Source organism: Antechinus flavipes, chromosome 6 (genome assembly GCF_016432865.1).
Source record: "Antechinus flavipes isolate AdamAnt ecotype Samford, QLD, Australia chromosome 6, AdamAnt_v2, whole genome shotgun sequence".
Classification (NCBI taxonomy): domain Eukaryota; kingdom Metazoa; phylum Chordata; class Mammalia; order Dasyuromorphia; family Dasyuridae; genus Antechinus; species Antechinus flavipes.
The window spans coordinates 184817792-184838887 of record NC_067403.1 but is presented as its reverse complement, the minus strand read 5'-3'; the positions used below and the strand labels follow the sequence as shown (position 1 = coordinate 184838887).

Sequence of the window (21096 nt, the reverse complement as noted above, 5' to 3'; positions counted from 1 at the left end):
AATTTTTAGTTTTTTATTTAATTTTTAATTTTTTAACATTGCATGCCATTTTATTTCTCTTTTTTGTTGAAGAATAGGTATTGAGATATCAATTTTACCCTCAGGTCTCTTCCGGTTATATCTCCAAAGTTTGGCATGTTGTCTCATTGTTGTCATCTTCTTTGATTAAATTTTCTATTTATTTCTACACTTTGTTTTTTGACCCCAAAGTTTTTTAGTATTACTTTATTTAGACTCCAATTCATTTTTAATCTTTTCTTCAAAGGTTTTTTGTTGAACATAATTTTATTCCATTAAGTATTTCTGCTTTTTTCACTTGTTTGTGAGGTGATTATGACCATAAGTGCCTTACTGGATGAGAAATATACTCCCTGTCATTCATATTCAGTAATTGTCAGATTTATCATAGCTAACATGTTATTTAATTTCTATGTTGTTTATCTTTTGGTTAGATTTGAATAGATCTGTGAGAAGTATATTAAAGTCTCTTTTTTAGTTTTACTATTTTTCCTTCAATTTAATTTGTTCTTTAAGTATTTAGTTGTTACATCATTCACACATACACATATACAAATTGATATTTTCTATGATGCTTTAAAGCATAATATAGTTTCAAAATTTGATTATCACCTTACCTGAGAACATGAAAAGAACCTGAGAAGCTACTAATTTTTCTGATTTCACTTGAAACAACATATTTTGCCCAAGATCAGATTCAGTTTATTTCTTATAAATATGTTAGAATCGACAAAAACTGTTGGGAAAACTGGAAAATAATATGGCAGAAACTAGGCATAGACCAACATCTCACACCTATACCGAGATAAACTCAAAATAGGAACATGATTTAGACATAAAGAGTAATACCATAAGCAAATTAAGAGATCAAGGAATAATTTACCTGTCAGATCTACAAAGAAGGGAAGAATTTATGTAATTGCAAAATAATTTTGATTACATTAAGTTAAAAAGCTTTTGACAAACAAAATCAATTCAAACAAGGTTAGACAGAAAGAAGACAGTTGAGAAACAATTTTTGTAGCCAATGTTTCTGCTAATAGCCTCATTTCTCCAATATATAGAGAAGTGAATCAAATTTATAAGAATATGATTCATTCCCAAATGCTAAGTAGTCAAAGGATATGATCAGGCAGTTTTCAAATGAAGAAATTAAAGAAATTAAAGATATCTATAGTCATTTGGAAAAAGTGATTAGCGATTAGAGAAATGCACATTAAAACAACTCTGAGGTACCACCTTATACTTACCAGATTGGCTAATATAACAGAAAAGCAAATAGTTAAAAGTTGAAGATGTGGGAAAACAGAATACTAATGCATTTCTGGTGGAGTTATGAACTGATCCAACTATTCTAAAGAGCAATCAGAACTATGACCAAAGGACTATAAAATTACGTGTGCTCTTTAATTCAGTAATATACCATTACTAGGTCTGTATCCCAAAGAAATCATGAAAAGGGAGGGAAAGACCCCCATGTACAATAACATTTATAGCAGTTCTTTTTGTACTGGCAAAGAATTGGAAACTGAGGGGATGCTCATCAACTGGGGAATGACTGAACAAATTGGAACATATGAATGTAATGGAATATTATTCTGTAAGAAATGATGAGCAAGTTGATTTCAGAAAAACCTGGAAAGACTCACATGAATTGATACTGAGTGAAGTGAGCAAAACAGGAGAACATTGTAAACAGTAACAAAAGATTATGTGATGATTAACTATGATAGACTTAGCTCTTCTCAATAATATAATGAATGCTCTGAGACAATTCTAAAATACTCGTGATGAAAACTGCTATCCACATCCAAAGAAAGAACTATGGAGTCTGGAAGCACATCAAAGCATACTATTTTCACTCCCCTCCCCTTTCTCATGGGTTTTCCCTTTTGTTCTGACTTTCACAATATGACTAATATGGAAATATGTTTAACCTGATTGCACATGTATAATCTATATCAGATTGCTTGCTATTTTGGGGAGGGGAGAGGGAAGGAGAAAAAAATTGGAGCTCGAAATCTTACAAAAATGAATATTGAAAACTATTTTTACATGTAATTGGGGGGAAAATACTATTAAGTACTCCCTACTTCCATTCCAAAGAAGAGGATATATTGAAAGAATATGCTCATCTCTAGTGAACTACATTTTATGCAATGTGCTTTTATTACATTACAATCTGTTGCCCTTCCCTTTACCTAGATTTAGATCAGAGATTCTTGATTTTTCTTTCCTTTTATTCTCTGCCTCCACTCTCTTCACTTACCTCCAAAAAGAAAGTTAAGTTTTGCTTAAAACTAATCCTTTCTTGAAATCTCTTTCTCTTAATCCCCATGTTCCCTCTTCCTGTCTGGCTTCTTATTGAAACAATGAAACACAGAATTCTCTCTCTGTTGAATTCTCCATTGATTCAGAAGAAAAGGAGGTTTATAGTTAACCCCATCCATTCCTCTGTTTGTCACCGACTTTATGTGAAATTTCCAGATAAATTGGAAATTGTCAATTTTCATCGTTTCCTCTACTTAAATATACTTTTTTCCCTTTAAGATCTTTTCAATATAATAAAAAATATAGCATCTCTTTGGTTTACTTGATCATTTTTCAATCAGGTGCTCTTAATAAATCCTTGTTGGAGTAGTTGTGGGGAAGGGGAAGGGAATAAACACTTAAATAGCACGTAAGAAGTGACAGATACTGTGCCAAAGGCTTCCTCACAATAATACTGGGAGGTTGAAGCTATTATTATCCTCATTTTACAGTTGAGGAAACAGAAGCCAACAGAGGTTAGGTGGCTCGCCCAGCAGTACACAGCTAGAAGTCTTTGAGTTCAGTTTTAAATTGAGATTAAATTCAGATTTAAATTGAGACTCCAGCACTAGCACTCTCTCCACCAGCTGCCTCTGTTCTTCTCACTCTGCCATCTTTCACAAGCATTAAGTAGCTCATGCTTAATACTGTGACAAGGGTTGGGGCTGCAAGACCAAAGTCAAACAGAGCCTGCCTTCAAACAGCATACATTCCAGGATAGATGGGGAGGACTAACGTAGACGTGTAAAGGCATCAAAAATAAATACACGACTACAATAAAGGGCTCACACTGAAAGTGTCATGCAAATGAACTTTGAAGAAATCTGTGAATTCTAAGGCACAGAAATGGCAGCGGATTCTCATGTGAGGAGGCAATGTCAGTTTGGACAATAGATTGCATGAAGAGGATCGTCCGGAAAGGTCAGTTGGAAATACTGTGAAAGATTTTAGGTGACAAAGCCAATGATAAAAAGGGAAGTCTCATTCAAAATAACTTTTAAAGAATCATAAAATATCAGGATTCAACCTCCCAAAGCAGTCTCGATGCCTCTAAAGAAATGTTCTTTAAAGAAATAAGGAGCAATTTAAATCATTGGAGAAATATTCAGTGTTTCAATATTTGTATAAATATATATATATATACATATTTGTACATATTATACATACAATATTTGTATAAAAATATATATATATGTTGGATTTAATATATATTTTTAAATATGTTTAACATATACTCGATTACTTGCCATTTAGGGGAGAGGATGGAGGGATTGGGGGGGGGAATTTGGAGCACAAGGTTTTGCAAGGGTCAGTGTTTAAAAACTATCTATGCATATGTTTTGAAAATAAAAAGCTTTAATAAAACAAAAAAAATATTCAGTGTTCATGGCTGGGTGCATGCCAATATAATAAAAATGACAACATGTTCAAAGTTAATTGACAGATTTAAAGCTATTCCAATCAAAGTGCCTAAATTATATTTTACATAAGTAGACAAAAACATAACAAAATTCATGTATAGGAACAAAAGATTTAGAGTTATCAAAGGATGTAATGAAATAAGGTAAAAAGGAAGGGAGATTGGAACTTCAAGACTTCTGACTAGATTATAAAACAACAGTCATCAAAATAATTTGATAATGGTTAAAAAAATTAGACAGTACATCAATGTTCCAGAGTAGATGGAGAATTAGAAATAACTGAATTCAATAACTGGAGATTCAATAAATCAGCAAATATACATTCCTTAGGAAAGAACTTACTATTTGAGAAGATAGTTGGGACCTGAAAAGTTTGGCAGAAATTAGGTTCAGAATAATGTATTATATTATATTCCACATGAGATTGGAAATGGATATGTCATTAGTATATTGAAGAAAATATAATTAAAAATTTGGAACAGAAGCAGATGATATGTGAGCATAAAGAAGGAGGTGAATTCTTCACTAAAATAGAAGAGAAGCAATTACAAAAGATATTGCAAATAATTTTGCATACATGTGATGGGAATGCTTTTGTACAAGAAAAATAAACACTTCTTTTGAGAAAAAAAAAACACTTTGTATTAATCAGTTAATAGGGGTTTGTTAACTAAGACATAAAGACAATGAATAGAAATATGCAAGATCAAAAACTATTCCCCAGCTGATAAGTAGTTATAAATATGAACAATCAAAATAATTGCAAACAACAACAAATAGTAATATGCAAGATCAAAAGCTATTCCCCAATTGATAAGTAGTTAAAAATATGAACAATCAAAATAATTGCAAACTATTAATAATTATGTGAAAGAGTTCCCCAAATCATTTCTAAGAGAAAGGCAAATCAAAAGTCCCCCAAGGTTTCATCTCATGTCCATTAAATTATCAAAGATGCCAAAAGATAGGACTAGTCCATGTTGGAGAGGTTGTGGAATGACAGATGCACTCATGCATTACTGGTAGAGCTGCGAATTAATTTCTAGTTAGGCAAACAAAGTGGCTGAAATACTTACTTCGCTGCTAGGCATTTTCTCCAAGGAGATCATTGACCCAAAGAAAGGTTTTATAGATACCAAAATATTTATAGCAGCATCTTTGTGGTAGCCAAGTATTGGATGCTAATAGATAGCAATCAGTTGGCGAAGGAGTAAAGAGACTGGGAATGTCACAGCATATTCCTGTGCTATGAGAACTGACATGTGAAACGATAAGTATGATGCATAAAAAATAAAAAATGAAAAAAAGTGGTAATTATGAGTAAAAAAATGGAAAAATGTATGATGGATAAAGAAGCATGGAGAGATTTATATGAACTGGTGCAAAGTGGAATAAGCAGAACAGGGAAAGAATATAACTAATGACTATAATATAAAGGGAGTCACTCTCCGAAATTAAAGCTTTGCTCCCCCAAAGTCCTGAGATGATACTTCCCTTCCTCTGTAGAAGTGGGTGTCCACAGAACAATTGCATGTAAAATCACAATTTGGGGATCTTGATTTTCTCCTTTCCTTCCCTTTATTCTTTGTATAAGGGATGGCACTCCAGGAAATAATAATGAAAAAAGGGAGAGAAGCAGAGAGAAACATAGAAATGTAAAACAGGGATGTCAGTAGAGATCTATTTTTTTACGACATCAAAGAGAAATTTATGTTTGATCCTAGAGGTGAGAGGGAGTCACTGGCGCTGCAGAAAACTATGCATGAGCTTTAGGGACATCATTTTGGGACCTTTGTGGCAGATAGATTAGGGAGGAGAGTCTGGAGGCAGAGACCAATTAGGGCAAAGCTCCTTAAACATGGGTCACAACTCCATTTCGGGGCTGCAAAAAAATTGGCAACAGAAAAAGGTATGAACAGACTGCTGAGATTTATTTTTTTTATGTAAAAATAAACAAGTGATCATCAGGATGATTTCTGAGAGGCCTGGAGAGACTTATATGAACTAACGAAGTGAGAGATCATTGTACACAGCAACAAAATTATGTTGGACGTGTTTTTCAATAATGAGGTGATTCAGGCCAGTTCCAATGGTTTGTGATGAAGAGCCATCTGCCCCCGGAGAGAGGACCATGGGACTGAGTGTGGATCACAACATAATATTTTTACTTTTTTTGTTGTTGTTTGCTTGTATTTTGTTCTCTCACTTTTTTTTCCCTTTTTGATCTGAATCTTTTTGTGTAACAATGTGGAAATATGAAATAACTGCACATGTTTAACATATACCGGTTAACTTGCTGTGAAGGGTGGGGGGGGGAAAGAAGGGAGGGAGAAACAATTTGGAACACAAGGTTTTGCAAGGGCGAATTTGAAAATTATCTGAAAATCAATATTTGTTTGAAAATAAAAGCTTTAATAAAAAAATTTCTTAAAGAAATAAACAAGCGCATCCATCTCATTAGTAAGCAAATTTTCCTTCATCTTTAGTAATGGTAAAATTATGTATAGACCAAAGGATTGTTTTAAATTTCCTTATGATGTATTATCGGTAAATGTTTGATTTGTGTAGCTATTTCACATACCTCCATACTCAGGGCTGTGTAAAAATCTCTCAGGCAACAAAGGGTGGCGAGGAAAGTTTAAGAAGCTGCGACTTCGGAGGGGCTCAGAATCACTCAGGTGAGCCTGATGAGGTCACAGGCCCGCTGGATTTTGTCTTCCTTTTTGATAACCCCAAAGGGAACAAGAACCGCCTTGGGCCTTGGGATTCACATCACTGAGGGGTGCTCAGGACGGGCCCCACGGCAGAAAAAGCCATCTTCCTTTCGGGGCGCCTCGGTGGTAGGGAACCAGCCAGCGGGGACCTGCCCACGTGGAGGCCCTGTGTCTGAATGGCCACGATGGGAGCGTGGGCCCTGCCGTGGGAGGGAGGGGGGAGCCCCCATTTCACACAGTTCCCACGCCCACTACTCGGGGTCCAAGGAAGATGTGGGGGACCCTTAATAGCAGACGTAGCACCCATTCTCTGCAGGGCAGAGTGGGCGGGGGCCGGGCAGCCAGAGCCAGCTCATGTGGGACTTCTCCCTGCCGAGCTCCCCTCCAGACTCAGCCCCCATTAATACACGACACACACAAGGTCAATGCTGACCGGGAGCCGCCTATGAACCCAGCGCTGCATCAGAGACCCGGGGCCTGATGCGGTTCTCGAGGCTGAAAGCTGGGAAAACATGGACAGATCGACTTTTGGAACAAAAGTATCTCCCACTGAGCAGCATTTGGGACAGCGGCAGCTGGTCCCTGGGGTTGGCGGGGGGGCGGCTGGGGGTTCCAGCAGGGAACGCCCCCCGGGGACGCACCCACCTCCCCATCCCAAGACCACAGAAGGCAGCGTTGTACAAGAGTGTATTTATTTTAAAGGGAGTGTGTTTATTTTAAAGCGACCTGGGGGTCGCTTGGCCGAGGACCTCCATCTCTTTCAGCTGCCCGCCCTCCGTCCAGGAAACATCCGGGCCAAGATGCAGCCGCGGGCTGACCGGGGACCTGCGGGGCCTGGCCCACGGGACCCCTCCCATCATTCAAGGGCACCAGAGGCCCCCAATCCAAGAGCAAAGCCTGGCACACACTTGGTACAGGCCGGTGACTTTGATTCCAAAGGACTGCTTCATTTTTCTAACAATTACTGGCAAGTGTGGAAAGAATCACAAAGGATTTAGTGGTAAAGTAACTTCCTGAAGTGTCAACAAGCTCGAGGAAGTGAGGATGAGCCTGGGGTCCTGGCTGCCTCCTGAAGCTGGGGCCCGGGGCCCGCCCGCACAGAGCTCCCCTCGTCGCGGGGCAGAAGAGCTTCCGAGAGCCTGCTCCTGCTCAGGTGCCCCCTCCTCACCAGCCGATACAGGGGTCTGGGCAGTCCCGCAGGTACGACTCAAACACGTCCCCGGGCACGTCCATCAGTGTGGTGTAGGCCGTGAGCTGGAAGAAAGGTCACTCGGGCCTTGAGAGCGCCGGCCAGGGCACAGCACAGACCCCGACCCTGATTTTGCTCCCCTGCCAGGGCCAGGCGAAGTGCCCGGGCCCCCCACCAGGACGGGGTCCCCTGCTCAGGCCCCCCCATGCAGACCCGCCCAGCAGCTTCAGGCACCCCACCCTGATCCCCCCCACAGAGGGCCCTTTCCTGGGGCTCTCTGCCCCATCCACGCCAGCAGCACCAGCACCCACAGGGCCCGGCTAGTGCTAGAAGTCCCTCCGGCCGCCACGCCAGGAGCCCGGGCCGAGAACCACCAGCAGACCAGCGTGACCCGGCCCAGGGCTCCCCGGGGGCCGCCCCCAGCCCAGTGCTGCAGCTCAGACCATCCCGAGGGGAAGGATTCCCAGGGGACGCTCCCAGCCAAGACTTACCTTGTTGAGAATCGGCTTTGTAGACAGGATGTCATATAAAGCGGGCAACGAGATGTTCTGGGGAGGGAAGGCAGCCTGCTCAGGGAGGTTTGAAGACAGGCGGCAGCGGCTGCCCCGAGCCCGCTCAGGTTGGGGCTCCAAGCTGGCAGTGCCCCCAGGGCTGGCTACTCACTGACAGAGCCCCCCGCCCTCCTACCACTGCACGTGGGGCTCAGGAGGCGGGACCCCCCCTCCCCCAGAGCCAGCCCTGTCCCTTCCCTCCGGCCCTGTTCTGTTTCTCTGCGGGGTGGCCCTGAGGACAGACGCCAGCCTGTTTAGCGATCCCATGAGGGCCGAGGGTCCCCCAAGCCCCCCTTCTCTGCAGGGATCTCTCCCCGCCGGGGCTCCCCCAGACCGAAGCTAGCTTCCGCAGCGGCCGCCCCGAGCACAAGGCTATGCTGGGGGTCTCAGCTCTGCCTAACCAGGGACAAACGGGCACCCCCACTTCTCGCCTCCTTTTTAGCTGAAGCGCCCTGTGTCGGACGCCGCAGCCCCTTCTCAGACGCCCCTTCCTCGGCTCGTCCCAGATCCCCCTGGGAAGAAGTCCTGGGCCCAGAGGTTCCAGCCCGGCTGTTGTGGTGGCGGCTCCCACTCGGGAAGTTCCTCCCGGGGCGTGACTGGGTCTGGGCCGTTCTGCTTCCAATGGCTCAGGGGGCAAGAGCAGCAGTTCCCCCTCTGGCCGGGACCCCGAGGGTTCCCCCACCTCCCCTTGCCTCAGACACTGTGACCTGGGAAAGGCTTTCACTTAAAAAGGTCAAGGTCGCGGTCGCCCACCGTATCTGGGGCCAGCTGGAGAGCTCCGGGCCTGGTCCCGACAGGACCCCGATGACTTTGCTGTCAGCCATGAGTCACAGACGTGCCCCCGACCTCTGGGCCCTGTGACTCAGCAGCGGTGAGTGCTTGGGGGCAGCTCGTGGCCTCGGCCCCGTGGGCAGGGTCCCGCTCCCTCCCCTCCCTGGGCTCCGGGTCTCCCCACGACGCCTCCTGCCAAGCCAGGCCCTGGGGGCCCTCTCCCCCATCCTGGCAAACGCCCACCGTGTCTCCCCCCTGCAGGGGGACCAGAATGACTTCTGTGCAGGGCTGGGGGGGTCAGCCTTGTGCTCTTCCTTTCTAACTCCCAGCGGGCGGGTTCGGCCCTCGCCCACACCCGGAGCCCCCCTGCTCCTGCCCACCGTGGCTGTCCCTCTGCCCGGGCTCTGGAGGGCCCACCTCCTCAGTGCAGAGCTCCCCACTTTCTACCTCGAAGGAGGGCTGGGCCCCGGCGGGCGCCTGCGGTTCTCATCCCGTTTTCCTCCATTTCTCCCAAATTCTGCCCAAGTCTGGCCTTGGAGCCCCCCCTCTCCGCGGGGTGCCGGGCCCCCTTCACAAAGAAGCCCAAAGCAGGCGGCGGGGGCTCCCTCTGACTTGCGGACTCACCTCCTGCGTGGTTTGGTTCAGGCAAGTGATCGTGGGCTTCCTCCGGTCGTCCAAGAAGAAGGGGGCTTTCCAGCGGTCATAATTGGTCTGGGCCAGGTACCACCTGCCCTCCTGGGGCCTGAGCCTGCGCAGGAAGAGGGGGAGCCCTGAGCCTCGCCCCCCCGCCCCGAGGCCGGGCCTGGCGCCTGCCCCCGCACTTACTCGTAGACGTCCAGGGCAGATTTCCGGTCCCGGGTGATCACGCAGCCCTCCCCCGACTTGTTGCCCCCTAGGATGAAGTAGGCCGGGGCCATGATTTTGGTTTTGACCAGCAGGTTCTTGGCTTCTTCGTAACTGGAGAGGGAATGTGAAAACAGACCACTGCTTCCCTCCCCACGGTCCGGAAGGGCGGCCTCCGAGCCAGGACCCTGCCCGGCCGGGGAGCCCCCCAGGAGAACGCCCCTCCCTCCTTTATCCTCGGGCTGAGGGATCCCATGGGGAGGGGGCACTGGAAGCCCTTAGCCGCCAGCCCGCTGCGAGAGAGGGGGCTGGGCCAGGCCGGGGGCTGCCCGCCCCAGGGCTCTCAGACGGGGGGACACGGGGCAGAACCGGTTCTGTTTGGGGGGAGCCCATGTCTGAGCCCCAACGTAGCAGTCAGAGAGGATGTTGGTGCCTGAGGGTCATTTCTGGATTGACATAAAATGACACATCCTCAGACTAAAACTCCACCGAGGGCCCGTGACAAAAGCCCCCTGGACCTGGACTCGGTCACCCACAGTCTCCCTGGGTCTGGGCCACAGCCCCTGGAGAAGGCCCCCTAGGAGAGATGTGGGGCCGGGCACAGGGGCTCCCGGAGGAGCCGGACACACAGACCTTGGCTCTGCCCTTCACTTGGGGCATGACCCTCCTCTCCCCCCTCCCCCAACCTAAGCCTCAGCTCTGGGAGTGGGAGGCTCCCCAGCAGAGGGGCCCTGAGGGAAGTGCGGGGGGAGGACTTCGGGGGGCTGCAGAACAAGGCCCCCAAAGTGCTGCTGCCCTGCTTCCCTCAGCCCTGCCAGGCGGCCATCATGAGGCAGGCCCCACAGGCCTGAGCGGCTTAGCGCGGACCCCGGCGCGGCCCCCACAGCGCTACCTGGTGGCGTTCTCCAGCACGTCTCTCATGAGGAAGCCGATCCACGTCTCGTCTCTTCTGCCCAACAGCCACTCGATGATGCCTGGGAGGGGGAGGAGGCAGGAGCCTGCGTGACCCGGGGGGCCCTGGGAGTGCGCCCCGCCCCGGAGACCGGCCACCCCCACTCACCCATGTAGCCCCCGTTGGAGTTGAAGCGCTCGTTCAGAGTCAGGCTGAACACCCCCTGAGAGAAACACAGAGAATGGCACTTAGGGCGGGTCCTAGTGCCAGGTGCGGGAGCAGAAGTGGGGCCAGGCCCAGTCCAAGCCTCAAGCCCCGAGCCCCGAGCCCCTGAACCCAGTCCGAGCCCCGAGCCCCCGAGCCCAGTCTGAGCCCAGTCCGAGCCCCCGAGCCCAGTCCGAGCCCCCGAGCCCAGTCCGAGCCCCCGAGCCCAGTCCGAGCCCCGAGCACAGACTCCCCGGCCAGAGAACCGCCCTCAGCCTCCCCTTCCCACTGATCTCTCCTAAGCCAGAGGCTGCCGGGGGCCCCCGCCCAGGAACAGAGGCTCCTCACTGGCTTCAGGCCGGTTAAGGTGCCCACGTAGCCGGCAAATGAGGTGGCTTTGAAGACGGTCTGGCTGTTCTTCTGGAAATCCAGATTCACTGTTAGCGGCTTCAGATTTTCTGTCACAGTCCAAGTGTTGTTGTTCTTGTTCCACCTGCACAGACAGCCCCGGGGCAGGGAAACAGGGCTGAGGCTGCCAGGCTGGCACTGCGGCGTCCGGGGGTGTGGGGGCCCAACCAAGGGGGTCCTTTGGAGGCGGGGACCCCCACAAACGCCGGCTCCCCCCGACAATTGTAGGTCTCACACTGATGTGGGGGAGCAGGAGGGAGGATGCAGAGGGGATCGCTCTCTGGGCCACGCTCAGAATTTCTGGGGGGGACCCAGGAGACAGCGAGACCAGGGAGGAGCCCCTCCACTTGCTCAGGGGCCGGCTCACTCACAGCTACTGCCCACCACGCTTCTGCTGCCTCCGCCAGAGGTCTGTCCCCGGGACCCCTGCCCTGCCACGGGAGCCCCCTCCCCCCTTGTGGCCGAACAGGGTCAGGCTGGCTCTGCGGGACACCTGTCACACGACTCGGCATACATGGCCACAGATAAAGGCCTTCGTGACTCACCCGAGAAAGACTCCAAAATCCATATTTCTAGCATGGAACAAATGACCTCGGGAAAGCAAAGAAGGAAGAGTGAGCAGGACCCAGGACAGCCCCAGCCAGCAGTTCACAGCAGAGCCAAGGGCCTCGGGCTGGCACTGGGGCACAGGAGCCTGGTCCGGGCCACGTTTCCCAGGGCCAGGGACTAGGAAGTCCTGGATGAGGAGGGGAAGGAGACGGCCTCTCATGCAGCATGGCGCTCCGAGATGGCGCCAGCCCTTTCCTACCTTTGCTGGGGGAGCAGGAGGTGAGGGGAAAGAAGCCACACATGGCAGAGGGCTGCAACGGCCGGGGCGCAGACCGACCTGGGGGCTGGGGGAGCCACGTCAGGGCTGCGGGCTAACGTAAGTGACTGGGAGGGATGGGGAAGTCTGAGCCCCACAGGTTTTCGCCAGGGCCACCAAGGTCTGTGGGCGGGTGAGCCCGGGAAGGGAAGCCCACTCCGCCCCCCTCCTCGCTTACCTTTCTTGTCTTCTGCTATTATGGAGGTGCAGACAGTGAAGAGTTCGTAGAAAATGTTGAAGGAAATGATCTCGCCTGAGGAGAACAAGCCGTATAACAGGTTAGTGAATGGAGCAGAGACCTGGGCGTGCAGACCCTCTGACCCGGGGACCCCTCCAGCCCACCCACGTCCCAGAGAATACGCCACCTGTGCCACTCATGCCCCCCAGAGAGCCCCACTACGGAGGACAGGGGCGGAGGAGGATGGGCAGAACAAAGCCTGACTGTTTCTACTCTGTCCTCCAGTTCTTTGTTTTTAAATGTATTTTTAACACACATTGCTTTATGAATCATGTTGGGAGAGAAAAATCAGAGCAAAAGGGAAAAACCATGAGAGAAATTAAAAAAAAAACAAACAGAAAAAAGTGAACATAGCATGTGTTGATTTACATTCAGTCTCCTTATTCTTTTTTTGGATGCAAATGGCATTTTCTGTCCAAAGTCTATTGGGATTGCTTTGGATCACTGAACTGCTGAGAAAACCTGAGTCTTTCACAGTTGATCATCATGCATTCTTGCTGTTATTGTGTACATTGTATTCCTGGTTCTGCTTGTTTCACTCAGCATCAGTTCATGTGAATCTTTCCAGATCTTTCTAAAATCAGCTTGTCCATCATTTTTTTATTGAACAGTAATATTCCATTACCTTCATATACCACAACTTGTTCAGTCAATTGATGGGCATCCACTCCTTTGCCACTACGAAAAGGGCTGCCGCAAACATTTTGGCACATATAGGTCCTTTTCCCTCCTTTAAAATCTCTTTGGGATATAAACCCAGTATAACACTGCTGGATTAAAGGGTTTACACAGTTTGAGAGCCCTTCGGGCATAGTTCCAAATCGCTCTCCAGAATGATTGGACCTGTTTATAATTCCACTGACAATGTATTAGTGTCCCAGTTTTCCCACATCCCCTCCAACTTTTATTATTTTCTTTTCCTGTCATTTTAGCCAATCTGAAAATTGTGAGGTGGTACCCCAGAATTGTTTTAATTTGCATTTCCCTAATCAATAGTGATTTAGAACATTTTTTCATATGACTATAGATGGCTTTAATTTTATCATCTGAAAACTGTCTGTTCATATTCTTCTCTGTCTTCTGGTTCTAAAAGATCCAGGAACTCTTAAGATTTCTTGAAATAGAATGTCTAGATTTCTTTTTGGTCATGGTGTTCATATGGTCCAATGGTTCTTAATGTTATCTTTCTCAAAATGTCTAGGTCAGTCGTCTTTGCAAGGAGATACCTTCTATTTTTTTCTTGTGCTAACAGGTGATTTCTTTTTCAGTCTCTTCTGCCAAAGTTCTCACTTTTCTCCATTTTTTCTCAAACACTCATTCCATTTATAAAAATATATTTCAATTCTTACTTCATCTCTTCCAGAAACTCTAGTTTAAAATCTATGCTGTTCCTATTTGTAGTGGCTAGAAACTGGAAAATGAATGGATGCCCATCAATTGGAGAATGGCTGGGTAAATTGTGGTATATGAATGTTATGGAATATTATTGTTCTGTAAGAAATGACCAGCAGGATGAATACAGAGAGGACTGGCGAGACTTACATGAACTGATGCTGAGTGAAATGAGCAGAACCAGGAGATCATTATACACTTCGACAACGATATTGTATGAGGACATATTTTGATGGAAGTGGATTTCTTTGACAAAGAGACCTATCTGAATTTCAATTGATAAATGACGGACAGAAGCAGCTACACCCAAAGAACGAACACTGGGAAACGAATGTGAACTATCTGCATTTTAGTTTTTCTTCCCGGGTTATTTCTACCTTCTGAATCCAATTCTCCATATGCAACAAGAGAACTGTTCGGTTCTGCAAACATATATTGTATCTAGGATATACTGCAACATATCCAACATATAAAGGACTGCTTGCCATCTGGGGAGGGGGTGGAGGGAGGGAGGGGAAAAAAAATCGGAAAAGAAACAAGTGCAAGGGATAATGTTGTCAATATAAAGTAATCATTAAATAAAAATAAAAATTAAAAAAATAAATAAATAAAATAAAATCTATGCTGTTTTTTCTCTGAGGCTTTGCTTGTAGATATTTTGGAGTCATCTTTTCTGTCAGAGCTCCTACCACAATATGTCAGTACGGTAGAGTTCTTTCCTTATTTGCCCATTCTCCCAAGGACTTAGTGTGAGAGCTGGGCTGTGTGCCATTTCTGGAGGGAAGGTCTGGGCTGATCCTGTTTCTGCTTTCTTAAGGTGTTGAATGTTGTATTATACCAGGTTCTCAGGAACAGCCTGGGGAGCTGCAAGCTTCTGGTACTTCCAAATTGTCCTGGGTTTGAGTCTAAACAAAAGTAGATACTGCTGGACATTGCCCCTGTCAGCCAACTGGAAAACTCTGGTGGTTCAGTGACAAGACTGTGGGCTTCCTTTTCTTCTGGGATTCCCATCTAGGATTTGAATTATACAGATGCAGCTGCTGCTACTACTGATGGTGTGTTCTGAACTTCTTTTTCCACACATTAGCCCAAGTCTCCCTGCTGGGAATGCTACTCCCCTGCACAGGTCCTCCCTTGATCTGGGATCTGGAACTGGTTCGTGATAAAGCTTTTAGTTTATACCTGTTCTCGTTGCCGCGCCCTGTGGGTCTGGAGATGCCCAGGTATGAGTCTGGGACCTCTTCTTTCCCTGGTATCCAGCCTTTCTGTGTGTACAACCCCTATCTCCAGGATCTGAAAACCTCTCTGTCTGTGTGCCTCCCCATACTGAACTCACCCTGGATTCCAGCCGAGCTTTTGGCCGGGCCCTCGAGGGGTGATGAAGAGATGCAGGGAAAGAAAGAGCCCGGCCAGGTGGGGATTTAGAACCAGGAGAAGGAAGGAAGCCAAAGAGCTGTCACTAACGGTTCAATGGAGGCTTGAGTGTCCACAGAAGGGCGCTAGGGATTGGGGCTGTTTCAACGTTTGGACTCATGCCTCGGAGAAAGATACAGATGACACTATGGGGCAGGGAGAAGGGAGCCAAGAGGCTCTAAGTCAGACATGGATCCAAAAGGACCTTGGGCAGAATTTCACAAGATGTGAATGCATCTGCAGCCCAGTGCAGCCCCTCCTGCGTGACGGAGTGACCTTGGCTGCCTCAGAGGAAGTGTCCGAAGGAGAGCTCCCCAGAGCTGCTCACACCTCAGCTGGCGCTCTGGGCCCAGGTCTGGGCAGCCATGAGAGCAAGTCCTCCAGAACCCCTGATTAGGACAGCTAAAGGTTCCCAGGCCGCACGCTTGGGGAGGACTGAGTGAAGGAGCCACGGGTAGGAAATGAAGACTACAAGGGGTTGTGGAACCCCAAGGGCAATGGGGGGAGGACCCAGAGACAAAGTAAGGCACTAAAAGGTGGCGGACTCCCTATCGCTGGAATAAGAGGGCAGGCCGGCCTGAGCTTGTTGGGGATGTTGTAGATAAGGGGGTTCTTGGCTAGGGATGTTCTTGACTTCTCAGCAATTCTTCCTGTATCCCCTCTTTTTTAGTTTCCAAAGCATCAAGTGCAAATTCCTCTAGCACGTGGTAGCTGAAAAAATACTGAAAAAACCAGAGGGGGCTCCCCTTCCCCTCACCATTACCCCACTTCATCTCACCCCAAAGGGGTCATGTTACCTAGAGGGATCTGTGATACATCTGCAATCCCCTTCAGTTCTTCCTCAAATGGCCAGGGAAGGTTGCCAAGCAAGCTGGCCTGGAATTCAGAAAGCAGAGACATCATCGGATTGTGCTCCCTGTTGTTTTCCCCACATAAAATACAGAGATGATTCATTTTAAAGGGAAACTTTGAGAAAAGTAGAGTTTTTCCCATCAAGCACAGAAATCACAGACTGTTCTTGTGTTGGGGAAAATACTGAATATTCAGCAGCTTTAAAAGCTATGTTTTACAGAGCTGAAATAGAACTTCTACAACATCTAGGCCCTCCTTCTCATTTTACAGATGAGAAAATTGAGACTCAGACAAAGTAATCTGTACAAATACCAATGACTAAGTTGAAGGTGTGTATATGTGTATGTGGGTATTAAGGTTATATATTTCATATATATAACATATATATGTGTGTGTGCATATGTATATGTATACACACACACACATGCACACACAAAAGCGTATATTCAGATTATATTCTACAGATAGACAAAGTTCAGTGATTTATTTTTTCCCAAATTATTGGTTAATTTTTCCCTAATCTTATAGTTTCTGTGAGTATTTTTGAAATTTGCATGTGATTTTTTTTTTTTAGTGAATCTGTTTTATATAGTGAAAATCAAAATATTTAAGAATTGAACTTTCTAAAATTTTCTTTGAACTTTTCCTATATTTAACCTTTAAAAAAAATCTAGGGGGCAGCTAAGTGGCACAGTGGATAGAGCATCAGCCCTGAAGTCAGGAAGACCTGAATTCAAATCTGGCCTCAGACATTTAACATTTCCTAGCCGCGTGACCCTGCGCAAATCACTTAATCCCAATTGTCTCAGCACCATTTTGCTGTAGTTTTCTGTATGTGTCAGGCATTATAGGTGTGTTATATGTAAGAGTCTTGGTTTGAAGACAATTGATATTTATAGAAAGTTGTTATCATTAAGACCTGTAATTAAATTAACATTTTTGTTAGACTTAAGTAAAAGAAAAACTTTTAAAAGGCAAAAAAAAAGCACACAAAAAAAGTTTTCTTAGAAATATTGGTTTTCAATTGGAAATGGAGGGATGCCCATCAACCTGGGAATGGCTGAATAAGGTATGAATGTAATGGAATATTATTATGCTACAAGAAATGATGAGCAGGCTGATTTCAGAAAAGCCTGAAAAGACTTGGATGAACTGATGCTGAGAAAAGTGAGCAAGAGATCATTGTATGCAGTAACAGTAAGATTATGCAATGATCAATGATGACAGACTTAGCTCTCTTGAGCAATGCAGTGATAAAAAACAATTTCAAAAGATAATTCCATAATGGAAACTGCTATTCACTCCAGAGAAAGAAATGATGGAGTCTGAATGCAAATGATGGGGACAATCTATTGGGGAAAGGGGTGAGGAGAGGGTTGAGCTGGTCTGGAGACAGGGACATAAGCAGGGGAAATCTCTTTCTTCATCAGACACAGAAAGGAAGGAGAGATGAGGAGCAAAGAGGGGAGTAAAAGTATCTCCCCCAATGGTCTGGTTTCTCAGGGCAGAAAGAAGTGAGGAGATACCCTGGAATGCTTGAGGAGAAAAGGGAAAGTCTGGAATAGCCACTGTGGGGAGTAAGGGAAGGATGTGTACAGTGGGCATCAGATACCATTATCACTGGGCCTGCACGGCACATTAAGATGACTTTCTGCTTTACTTGGCAGCCCGTGAGTAAGGGTGGATGAGCAGATGGGAGCAAGCAAAGGCTGAGGTCTGGCAAGGCAGCAGGGGCACAGGTCAGGGGAGGTGGGGCACAGAAGGGCAAAAGATCCCAGAGCAAATGGAATGGGTGGAACCACAGGACTGAGCCTGAGTACAGAGGAAAAGGCAGGTGGGGTCACACAGCCTGGGGCCCAAATATTGAGGGATGGATGGAGAGCCTGGGGGACCAGGAAGACTGTGCTTGCCAAGACTTCTCCATCATGGAGTGACAGCCTCATCAATGTTGGGCAAGGGAAAGGTCTAACCCTGGGGGCAGAAGAAGGGGTGGAAGGGGAGAGATGCACACACATGTACAAACATATGGGTTATTGTGGACAATAAAAATTCTTACCAAGTGTTCATCCACCATCTTTACGACTTTTCCACTAGGAAAGAAAGCATTCACCACATCCTTCACATTCTGTACAATAGTACGGAGCTGGGATGACAAACACACGTCAATCAGAAAGGAGGAGGCAAAAGTCACAGCGTGCTGGCGTCAGAAACCATTGAGACACAAGCCAATGAGAAGACGAGCCCAGGGCGGACGGGCTCTGCCCCCAAGTCCAGCGGCTCTCTCTCTGCACTGTATCTAATTAAATTACACTTCGTAGCTGCAGATGACTTCCGCTAATGGACAAGCTCCTGGTAACCTGACTAGATCTTTCAAATTCCATTTCATGGATAATTTTTCTCTTTTCTCCCAACACAAAACACAAGCAGAGAAGGCAGAGGGCAGGTCGGACAGCCAGAACGCACCCAGCTGGTCTTGGGAGGACTCCTTGAGGAAACCTAGTCTTTGTTTGCTGGGTGCCTCACACAGTGTAAAGGGCTGGGAAGGAAACCCAAAGGAAAGGCTCAACCCAGACAGAAATACTTAGGAGCCCCTAACATCGGCCAAGGGCTGCTGATTCCCCAAAGCCCCATAGTTCTTTTATTGGATCCTCAAACTCAGCAGGTAGGGTGGGCAGACTGGGCACCAAAGGCCATTGATTGGGGAGCTGAGAAAACAGGAGCTCATACAGGTGAAGAGACCCTCCCAAAAGAACAGTTCCCAAGGGGGCAGAGCTCTACCTTGCCCCAGGGGCCTGTAGCTTCAAATGAAGTCCCCAATCTCCTTCTTTGCTCTAGACCTAGGAGCCCGAACAAGTCAGAGCATTTGGCTTTCTGAGGGGGGCACAGGCTCAGAGGTCTCAAGCCGTCCCCTGCTTTTTACACAGGATAACTGAGACCCCAGGAAGGGGATCCCACAGGTCATAAGCACCAAGGCCAGGCAAACCAAGTATTCTTTCCACTAGGCCTCCTGGGGCCCGAGGCTCCACTACAAAGTTCCCCCTGTGCCCTTTCTTCTGCACAGCCTCTCCCTCCTCTGAAGTCTCTTAGCACTCTCTAGTAGGCACCTGATGCTGTAATAACGGCAAAGGAAAGGCGATTTACTCCTCAACAAGAGGTATCTCTTGCCAAGTCCGAGGCCAGAAGCAGAACCTCCGGAAGCCTGATTTAAAACATCAGATCAAGGAGCAGGAAACAAGGAAACTGCTCTCCCACCCCGATCGTCTTCCACTGTTTAATAAAGAAGCCAGTGCAATGTTACATTTTGTTTAAAAAGTCACGGATGACTTGGTTAAGAAGTATGGGGGTTTCTCTCGTACCGCTGGCGCCATGTCTGTGACGACCTCGTGCCATCGCTTGTATGGGGGCAAGTCCAGATTGATGGTGTATCTGGGGACTGGGCCTCGGTACCTGCAATGAGAACACGCCGGTTACTGGCCCCACCGAGGCGTCCTCCCTGGCGGAAGATCAGCCCTCGGCCAGAGGCCCCACACGCACACGCACAAATACAGGCCAGACCCCAAGGATGCCGGTAACTCGGGAGGGGATCCAGAAGTGTCCAGGTCGGAGGCAGTGGCCCAGGGCTGGGCAGAGAAGGACGTGAGAGCCTGTCCTAGCAAGGGGGCTGAGACAGGAGGAGGAGAATCGGGGGAAACGGTGCGGGCCAGAGTGGGAGCAGGCCCCGGAGACCAGCACGAGCATGTTGTGGAAGCAGCACGGACAAGACTTAGAACCTGCCCAGGAACGGCGGGGGGGAGAGCGAGTAGAGGAAGTTGTCTCCAGGGCGGTGACCTTGCAGAGCCAGGGAAATGTGGGTCACTCTGGAAAGGACTTCACTGTGAAGGGTGCTGGGTTGGGAGGGTGGAATGATGATGAGCTCCTGGGGATGGAATGATTCTGGGATCTCTGGTGGGCAGGACGGGTCTCAGGAGAGAAGCTAGTGCTGGATATGGATCTTGAGAGTTTCACAGAGATGATTTCTGAACCAATGGGACTTTATGGAGTTACCATGTGTAAAATATACAGAGAAGAGCCAAAATGGCAGATTAGATAGAGCAAACCAGCAGACCGCTCCCACATTCCCCTCTAAACAACTTTAAAATAAGAACCTCAAATAAAATTCTATAATGGCAGAGCCAACAAAATGTGGACATGAGATGTTTTTCCAATCCAAGGTAACTTAGGAGGTCAGCAAGAAAAGTTTGTGGCATCAGGGTATCCTTACAGTATATAAACTGGATAATTTTCATTATGTTAAATTTAAGTTTTTATAGAAACAAAATCAATGCAAACAAGATTAAAAGAAAAGCAAGAATCTGAGAAAATTTTTACAGCAAGTTTCTCTTATAAAAGCCTTATTCCTCAACTACAAGAGAAGTGAGTTAAATTTATAAGAATATGAGTCATTCCCCAATTCATCAGTGTTTGGATATGAAGAGGCAGTTTTCAAAAGAAATCAAAACTATCTGAAGTCTTAAAAATAGTCTTCACTACTTCACACCTCTCAGATTGGTTAATTATGGCAAGAAAGAAAATGATAAATGTGGAAGGGATATGGGAAAATCGAGATACTAATGTACCATTGGTGGAGTTGCAAATTGATCCAATCAGTCCAGAGAGTAATTTGGAATCATGCCCAATAAGCTATAAACCTATGCATACTCTACCCTTTGACCCAGCAATACCACTGCTAGGTCTGTAACCAAAAGGAATCAAAGGAAAAGGAAAAGAACATATATGTATAAAAATATTTAAAGCTGCTCTTTTTATAGTGGTAAAGAATTAGAAATTAAGAGGATGTCCATCAACTGGGGAACAGTTGAATAAGTTGTGGTATATCATTGTAATGCAATATTATTGTGCTATAAGAAATGAGGAGCAGGATTGTTATGGACCAGAACTCTGAACTTGAAACAAGGATTCTTACAAGGTACCAACTAAGTGGAATTGATAAAGACAATGGTTATTTAGTTTAGCAT

General features: G+C 46.8%; 1 protein-coding gene across 1 annotated transcript in view; it reads right to left on the bottom strand.

Moving 5' to 3' along the window:
• Window positions 1-7138: 7138 nt before the first annotated feature.
• ASAH1 (N-acylsphingosine amidohydrolase 1) overlaps window positions 7139-21096 on the bottom strand; it is a 40108-nt gene continuing 26150 nt past the window's right edge. Inside the window, exons 3-14 of the mRNA XM_051965716.1 lie at window positions 19438-19528; window positions 18138-18224; window positions 16027-16105; window positions 12365-12439; window positions 11867-11912; window positions 11262-11406; window positions 10878-10932; window positions 10710-10791; window positions 9800-9931; window positions 9599-9722; window positions 8144-8200; window positions 7139-7717 (exon numbers count right to left, since the gene is read on the bottom strand). Of these exons, the coding sequence (XP_051821676.1) occupies window positions 7628-7717; window positions 8144-8200; window positions 9599-9722; window positions 9800-9931; window positions 10710-10791; window positions 10878-10932; window positions 11262-11406; window positions 11867-11912; window positions 12365-12439; window positions 16027-16105; window positions 18138-18224; window positions 19438-19528 (1063 nt within the window). The 3' untranslated portion in view covers window positions 7139-7627. The remainder of the gene's footprint in view (window positions 7718-8143; window positions 8201-9598; window positions 9723-9799; window positions 9932-10709; window positions 10792-10877; window positions 10933-11261; window positions 11407-11866; window positions 11913-12364; window positions 12440-16026; window positions 16106-18137; window positions 18225-19437; window positions 19529-21096) is intronic.